Below are 8,251 nucleotides of genomic sequence, written 5' to 3' on the forward strand. Positions count from 1 at the left end.
CCCCTGTGTAGATAAATTCATAGACCAGAGGCTGTAACATACACAGCTATAAATCCCCAAACAATATACAGGAACAAAAATAGACAATCTAATGAGATATTCAAGAATTCAGTGACTATGGTCATTTAAAATCAAGAATCTGTAGGCTGTGTCTGGAACAGCCGGACATTCCTGGAAAGATTTCCCTTGGTTTGAATCCCCAGCTTCTCCACTTTCTACTTTTGAGATGTTGGGCAAATTAGCCAATCTCTCTGTATTTCTGTTTCTTCATTTATAAGATGGGAACAAAAATAATACTCGCAAAATAGGTTGCTGTAGGAATACGTGAGTTAATATTTGTAAAGCACCAAGAATTGGCTGATACATAGTAAGAGCAAAGTAATTCCCTCTCATCAACCACCCTTCACCCCATCTCCCTATGCCACACCCCATGCAGTTGCTAACTATAAGTTTCACCAGGCAGGATCAGTCCTCACCAGGATTTTTAAGTCCTTCCTTCCCCTCCTGTTATGATTTTTGTAAATAAGATTTGGTTGAGAGGGCTGATGGGTTGTGGCAGGGTTATGGGACTAGACAGCTAATCTCATGATGAGGCTGCCAGCCTGGGGCTGCCTTTGGATCTGTCCTGGTTCACCACTGCTGTCTGAGCTGGGGATAGGACTTTTCCCAGGTCAAGGGCAGGGGGTGCTGCAAGGTTCAGCCTAGTATCTGTTTGTGGGTTTGTAGAGAAATGGGAAGACAGATGCTTTTCCATATATATATTTCAAGGTCCATAGCTCTGCCATGCCCCCTCCTGTCTGTAATTCTTCCCAAAGAAAATATCATTATTCCACCAAAGGGAAATATATATATATATATATACACACACACACACACACACACACACACAACTGTTTTCTCCTTTCTCCTACTTCGACTCAGCGCAAAGCTTAGTGCTTTCATAGCATGATAGTTGATTTTCCCTCGGGTCCATTCGGCTTTCAGCGGGTTCCCAGGTGAACTGAAATGCAGAGCTGTTCTCATCTGGTTGCCCTGGGAGTTTCTGCGGTCTCAGTACAACCTGTTCCTCTCTCACGCGGCTCCCTCCCTCTCTTCCACCCTCCGCGGGTGTGGGGACCTCCTCGCCCCCCTCCTTTCTCTAGCCCAGGGCCCCAGCTGCGCCCTCATGGAAGACACCCGCTGCCACATACTCGGGAAGGGAAGCTGGAGAAGAAGGCGGGGGAGGCACAAAGGGTGGAGGCCGTGCAGCAGCGCAGCCAGAGGGGCGGCTGAAGGTTGCATCTGCTGGAAGGAGGCTTTTCGGCTGCCTGGTAACGGGCTGCCAGAACAGAGAGAGAGGGAGAGAGAGAGGGAGAGGAGCATAGAGCAGGGCAGCAGCGCTTGACGTCAGGACCAAGGGAGAGGATCTGCCAGCAACCCCAGCCCGCCCCAAAGCCAGACCAGCCGACTGCGGGAGAGGAGCCCGACAAGAGGTGCAGGCAGAACTGAGTGGGGGGCGCGAGAGCCCTTGGCTAGGGCGCAGCATGCCCCCTGCTCCAGAGCCATGGAGATCGCCCTGGTGCCCCTGGAGAACGGAGGTGCCATGACCATCAGAGGAGAAGGTGAGGCAAGAGCAGGCTGTGGTCAGACTACCAGAGGAGAGCTTCAGTATCCTCCGACGGCTGGGCTTAGCGATGGGCACAAAGAGCAGGCTCCAAGGGGGCGCAGCACACAGAGGTGCACGGACCCAGGAGGGCGACCTTTGCCTCCGCTGCCTCAGGAACTGCCTCAGCCTAGACGGCCCACTCCAGAGGATGAGGAGGGAGAAGGCGACCCCAGCTTGGGCATGGTGGAGGACCAGGTACCAGTACTGGGAGCGGGGGCCCTTCACCACCAGCGAGTTCTCATAAACATCTCTGGGATGCGCTTCGAGACGCAGCTGGGCACCTTGGCACAGTTCCCCAATACCCTCCTGGGGGACCCAGCCAAGCGTCTGCGCTACTTTGACCCTCTGAGGAATGAGTACTTCTTCGATCGCAATCGGCCCAGCTTTGATGGCATCCTCTACTACTACCAGTCTGGAGGTCGCCTGCGGAGGCCAGTCAATGTCTCCCTGGACGTGTTCGCAGATGAGATCCGCTTTTACCAGCTGGGGGACGAGGCCATGGAGCGCTTCCGGGAGGACGAGGGATTCATTAAAGAAGAGGAGAAACCCCTGCCCCGTAACGAGTTCCAACGTCAGGTGTGGCTTATCTTTGAATACCCGGAAAGCTCTGGGTCTGCACGGGCCATCGCCATCGTCTCCGTCTTAGTCATTCTCATTTCGATCATCACCTTCTGCTTGGAGACCCTGCCTGAGTTCAGGGATGAACGTGAGCTTCTTCGACATCCCCCGGTGCCTCACCAGCCTTCTGCCCCTGCCTCAGGGACCAATGGCAGTGGGGCCATGGCACCTCCCTCTGGCCCGACAGTGGCCCCACTCCTGCCTAGGACATTGGCAGACCCTTTCTTCATTGTAGAGACCACGTGTGTCATCTGGTTCACTTTTGAGCTGCTTGTGCGCTTCTTTGCCTGTCCCAGCAAGGCAGAGTTCTCCAGGAACATCATGAACATCATTGATATTGTGGCCATCTTCCCCTACTTCATCACCCTGGGCACTGAACTGGCAGAACAACAGCCAGGGGGTGGAGGAGGGGGTGGCCAGAACGGGCAGCAGGCCATGTCCTTGGCCATCCTCAGGGTGATCCGCCTGGTCCGGGTGTTCCGCATCTTCAAGCTCTCCCGACACTCCAAGGGGCTGCAGATCCTGGGGAAGACTTTGCAGGCCTCCATGAGGGAGCTGGGGCTGCTCATCTTCTTCCTTTTCCTTGGAGTCATCCTCTTTTCCAGTGCCGTCTACTTTGCAGAAGCAGACAACCAGGGGTCCCACTTCTCCAGCATCCCTGATGCCTTCTGGTGGGCAGTAGTCACTATGACCACCGTGGGCTATGGGGACATGAGGCCCATCACCGTGGGTGGTAAGATTGTGGGCTCTCTGTGTGCCATTGCTGGGGTCCTCACCATTGCCCTGCCTGTGCCCGTCATTGTCTCCAACTTTAACTACTTCTACCACCGGGAGACAGACCATGAAGAGCAGGCAGCCCTGAAGGAAGAGCAAGGCAACCAGAGACGGGGGTCTGGACTAGACTCCGGAGGCCAGAGGAAGTCCAGCTGGAGCAAGGCTTCCCTCTGCAAGGCTGGGGGGTCCCTGGAGAATTCTGACAGTAACCGAAGGGGCAGCTGCCCCCTGGAGAAGTGTAATCTCAAGGCCAAGAGCAATGTTGACTTGCGGAGATCTCTGTATGCCCTCTGTCTGGACAGCAGCCGGGAAACAGACTTGTAAAGGGAGGCAGCAGATTGGGGAACAGGGGTGGCTTCTGAAGCTGGGGATTTACTTTACACCACAGAGTATTCCAAGTCCACCTTGTTACTGAAGCCTGTTTTTCTCTTCCTCCTATCCTCTAACTCCCCATTTTCCCTCTTTTTTCCATGACACCAAGGGTCGCCTATTTTTAAAAAGTACCACATTCCATGACGCAGGAGCTGTTGAAATGGTGAGCGCTGTGAGATGGATGTATTTGTAGCCAGTTTCCTATACCCAGCAGAGGATAACCCAAACAAAAATGACTTTAAATAGCTCAGATCCCAAGAGATTTTGTAGCTCTCCCCATCCATGTGTTCCAAATTTGTTTTACATATTATTATATTTCTGCATAGGAGACAATATTATTTTTATGGCTGGTGAGTGAATTTTTGTACTGTAGTTCAGATGGAGAATATTTGCATTTATTCCCAAGATATATGTTGAATTTATGGAAAAGAGTTTCGTGATGTTTTCCTGGGATACTTGGAGCCAGAGATCCTGGCATGGCTGTTTCCTCAAGTCTCTCTCTTTTCTGGGATGTGATATGGGTGCTTTGTATCTAGGGTAAGGAATGTTCTGGAAAAAAAAATCTGACTTTTTCCTGTGAGCCTTAAGTGTTTCTTATAACTTTCTTTGAAAAGCATTTTAATGGTGTTAGAGGAAGACTTCTGATAATCCATTTTCCTTATTTTTATCCCAGGAAATAAATTGTGACTTACTTGGGGCAAATGTTAGTTTTTTGTTTGTTTGTTTGTTAGTTTTTTTTTTTTTTTTGAAATTTTAGATAATAGTCTGTCACTTGTTGTTTCTGGTTTTGGAGTCAGGGCAAATGCCTTGACTGGGGGTAGAAGACTTGGAAAGCTAATAATGGTTTCTCTGAGCCTCAGAGGTGATGGTGGGTAGATTCCGTTTGTTTCAGGCTGCCTTTGACACAGACACACTGCAACGTGCTGTGTGATGCGTGGTACCAGACACCCCATCAGTATGGAATGTGCAGGGGAAAAGGATGGTGAGTACCACCCCCCCTTTGCAATCCAGCAGTGGTTCCCTGGGGCCGGATTTCTGAAGTGTACTTTTCTGCAGGTTTTAGGACTTCCTTGGCACTGCTCTCAATAGCTCTGAGAAACAAATCTGATTTTCACAGGCATGAAATCTGTTCACAAAAGTGCAGATGAGTGTGAAAGTCACAAAGGGAACAATGCCTGATGCCCACTGCCCAATGGCACAGCAGAGGAATGAGCAAAGCCTTTATGGTGGACAGTAGCAGCAAGAGGCCAGGGGAAGGATTTGCCTGTTCCCATTAAAGGCTGGTTTTGACAGATTGTAGCCTTGCCCTGAGCAGTCCCTGAACTCAAAGCAAATCCCTTTGTTTCCTTTATACTGAGTGGCTGTGGCAAAACATGACAATAGGAATAACCCTGGCTATAATTTCTCTCTGGGACTGTATATCAGGATTCCTGCTGCTGCTTTTCCTGCTGGATAATCCAAAGACTGGTTGTTTTCCAGTCTCATCAGGGAGGGCTTGTGACCCATAATCACAGGTCCTCTACCTCAAGAGTGGGCTTATTGACTGATTCTGAGGGTGTGTCCAGGTGTCCCTATGGTTGAGGGAGGATCCACTAACTCCATGTCTGGGAATTGTGGATTTAAATAAGATACAATAATAAAAGCCAGTGTCTGTGAATGCCCCGAGTCATTTCCACTCAAGAGCTGTTAATAGCGATTTGAGGAGGAAACAGAAGGATCGAGCAGGCAGGGCTCTGTTGTTTTATATTTCATGCTAAAACAAAGGAAGAAGAACAGAGACACTCTATTTATTTCTAATTTACAATCTGCCTAAAAACAGGGCATCTTGCCAAAACTCAATCCCACACAGTCTTACCTTCAAACCCTCTATGTCTTTAAAACCAGTGCTTGTGGTTTAGCACTGACATAGTGATTGGGACTGACTGATAACCTCTAGACCTCTACCCTCCCTAAAAAAACAAAACCCATGTCACCACCTTTCACCTGAAGGGCCCTTCTTTTAGGCTTAAGTAATGCAGAGCACCGAGGTCCTGTACCTGTCCGTGTACCTGACTAGGTGTTGTTCCATTCAAGTGGACTGCTGTATTTTTAGATGTCCAGTGCGTGGGTATAATCTTATATACATCCTCAGCGATAGCAAGAAGGAAATGAGAAAGTGAAGCCCCCCCCCCCCAACACCATCTTCAAGGGATTGGAGGCTGGTATCTCAAGTCAGTTTTACGAAGGGGACCAAGATGATTTAAGAGGGAACCCTGGAGTCTGTCCAGCCTACCAGTCTCCTATTACAGCCTCCCATCCTGGGGGCCAGTGATATGGGACCTGTCCTGCGGCACTGGGAGGAACACTCACTAGACAGTTCAAAGTGTTTCAATCTCTCCATATTCTCAGTGCACCTGTTGCTCTGATTCTGGAAACTACTCCACTGTTCTACCCAAGCCATCATGATTTGTCTTTGTAGGTAATTAGCAGGAGCAATCTAAAGGTCAAGGCTCTTCCCCAGGTCCCCAGGCCAACTGAGGTAAGGAGCCCCTTCCTGCCCTCTGCCACTCTTCCTTCTCTGCTGTCACTGATTTTCCATAGCCTTTACCTTCCCGAGGAGATAAAATCAAGTGGCCTCAGCCAAGCTTTTTATCCAGATGTTACTTCTTGGCTCCCACAGCAGGAAACCCTTTCTGGGTTTTTATGATCTCCCAGTTTTGGCAAACAAGACACAGAAAGAAGAGCTATACTTGGGTGTCATGCACTTTGTGAGTTCAGCAAAGCATCTGGCCCCCTCTTTTTTCTTTTTCCAAAGATTGTAAAGAAGGTGACTTTAAAAAAAAATGTTCTAATTAGTTATACATGACTGTAGACTGCATTTTGACACATCATACACAAATGGAGCATAACTTCTCATTCCTCTGGCTGTACATGGTGGTCCCCTCTTTTGTCACCTTTTATCACCACTCAGATGTTTCTTTTTCTCAGTGCATGCTCTCTGAACCCTAAGGCATTACAGTTTCAGGAAAACAAAACAAAACAAAACACCTTTTTCACTTTCTCTAAAAGCCCCAGCTCCTTAGTTTGCCCTGCAGCCTGCTGGGATACTCCCTGGAGAGAGGAATGAAATAAAACAGAGTACTGGCCCTTGCAGAATTTTCCCATAGACTTAGGATTTGCATTATTCTAAGGGGATGATGTAAGACTCCAGGCTTGAACTGGATTGAACAGAGGTTTGGGGCAGGGACACCTTGCTCTTGATTTCCTCCAGAAATGGCAGATTTGTGCACAGGGAGTTTGACTGTAGATAAGGGTCAAGTGCTCTTTTTTATTGACCTTGAGCAGCACACGTCTACTTGGCTAGTTGTCTCCTAGGTGTGGTGAGAGATACTGGGGAAAAAAGCTGGGATGTGGTCCCAGTCTTCAGATAGCTTACAGTTCCACTGGGGAAGCCATCAGAATAAAACAAAAGCAAGGGGTATTCAAGTATCATGTAGAGGTTCTAAGATGGAGAGACAAGGGTTAGGGGTGGGTGGGGAAGAGAAGAAAAGAGAAACTCCTGCAGATCTTGCAGGGTAGCCAGGAAGAGGAGCGGACCCTTAGGTAAGGGAAGTGAGGGCAGTGATCCAGAGGAGAAGCACTCCCTGTCCCCATCACCGTCCTTTAGAATGGAGTATAGAATCAAGTGTGGGTAACCCCATTGGAGCTCCAGTTTTACCAAGAGCAGGATATTCAACAATTCTTAGGGCAAGGGCTGGCAAAATCTGAAAAGGGCCAGCAGGTTTTGACACATCAGAGGCCAAGAGGCAAAATTGATGCTGTTATATAGTTATTTATATAACCTTTTAAAATGTTGCTGGGTATAGTGGCACGTGCCTGAAATACCAGTGACTCCAGAGGCTGAGACAGGAGAATTACAAGTTTGAGACCAGCCTCAGCAACTCAGTGAGGCCTTAAGCAACTTTGTGAGACTCTGCCTCAAACAAAAACAAAAAAGGACTGGGAGTGTAGCTGAGTGGTAAAGCCCTTGGGTTCAATCCCCAGTAATAAGACAAATAAATAAACAAACAAAAACAAAAGTGAAAAAAAATGTAATCCTTAAGAAGTTTATAAAACTGTCTATACTCAAGAGCTATCCGTCACCTCTGTCACATCTGTTTATCCGTCTCACAGAGTGCTGCCTCCTTGATCATGTTTGGGAAGCTCTGATCCATCTCTGATTTGATTTTACTCAATTCAACTTGTATCTACTGCAAATGCAAATGCCAACCCTTGGTTTGGGGAGGAAATCCTATACCATCATTTCTTATACCATCAGTTGCCCAGGAAACAATTTATAAGGAATATTTAGCTTTCTTCTATCTCATTTTTTAAAAATGAGAGTTTCCTGCATGGCTATGGGACAGGATACTCTATTTCTAAGAAGGAGGAAGAAGATGACCAATTGGAAATTCTGCCTGGAACTCTGCACAGTGGGTTGGCAATCTGGGCCACTCCTCCTCCTTCGGTCTCTGAGGCTTTTACTGGACACTATGCTTTTACATAGGCACCTGGAGGGTGCATTTCACCTGCCCCTCTTTCCCTGGTGCTTTTTTTTTTTTTTTTTTTGGCTGTAGAGAGAGACCTCAGGCAGTCACAGCTTCTGCATGTACATAGTGTAAACCTGTCCAGCAGCCTGCATGGATAGTGGGCAGCATGGTCCAGCCTAGAGAGAATCCACTCCAGACCACAGGCCTCCAGACAGAGCGTGATAATCATTATCTTCCCTCAAGTTGATGTTTATTTTCTAATGTGAAACTATGCACCATGTGTTGTTAATCTGGTATTTCCCACTCATTTTACAGATTAGCCAACTGTGGCCCA

At 48.2% G+C, this 8,251-nt stretch overlaps 1 protein-coding gene across 1 annotated transcript; it reads left to right on the forward strand.

The window, feature by feature from the left end:
- The first annotated feature begins 1,231 nt into the window (after positions 1-1,231).
- On the forward strand, positions 1,232-4,076 carry Kcna5 (potassium voltage-gated channel subfamily A member 5). Its single transcript, XM_076852565.1, has one exon. The coding sequence runs from the start codon at positions 1,544-1,546 to the stop codon at positions 3,359-3,361; it is 1,818 nt and encodes a 605-aa protein (XP_076708680.1). The 5' UTR covers positions 1,232-1,543; the 3' UTR covers positions 3,362-4,076.
- The last annotated feature ends 4,175 nt before the right edge of the window (positions 4,077-8,251 follow it).

This window comes from Callospermophilus lateralis, chromosome 4, assembly GCF_048772815.1.
Source record: "Callospermophilus lateralis isolate mCalLat2 chromosome 4, mCalLat2.hap1, whole genome shotgun sequence".
NCBI lineage: Eukaryota > Metazoa > Chordata > Mammalia > Rodentia > Sciuridae > Callospermophilus > Callospermophilus lateralis.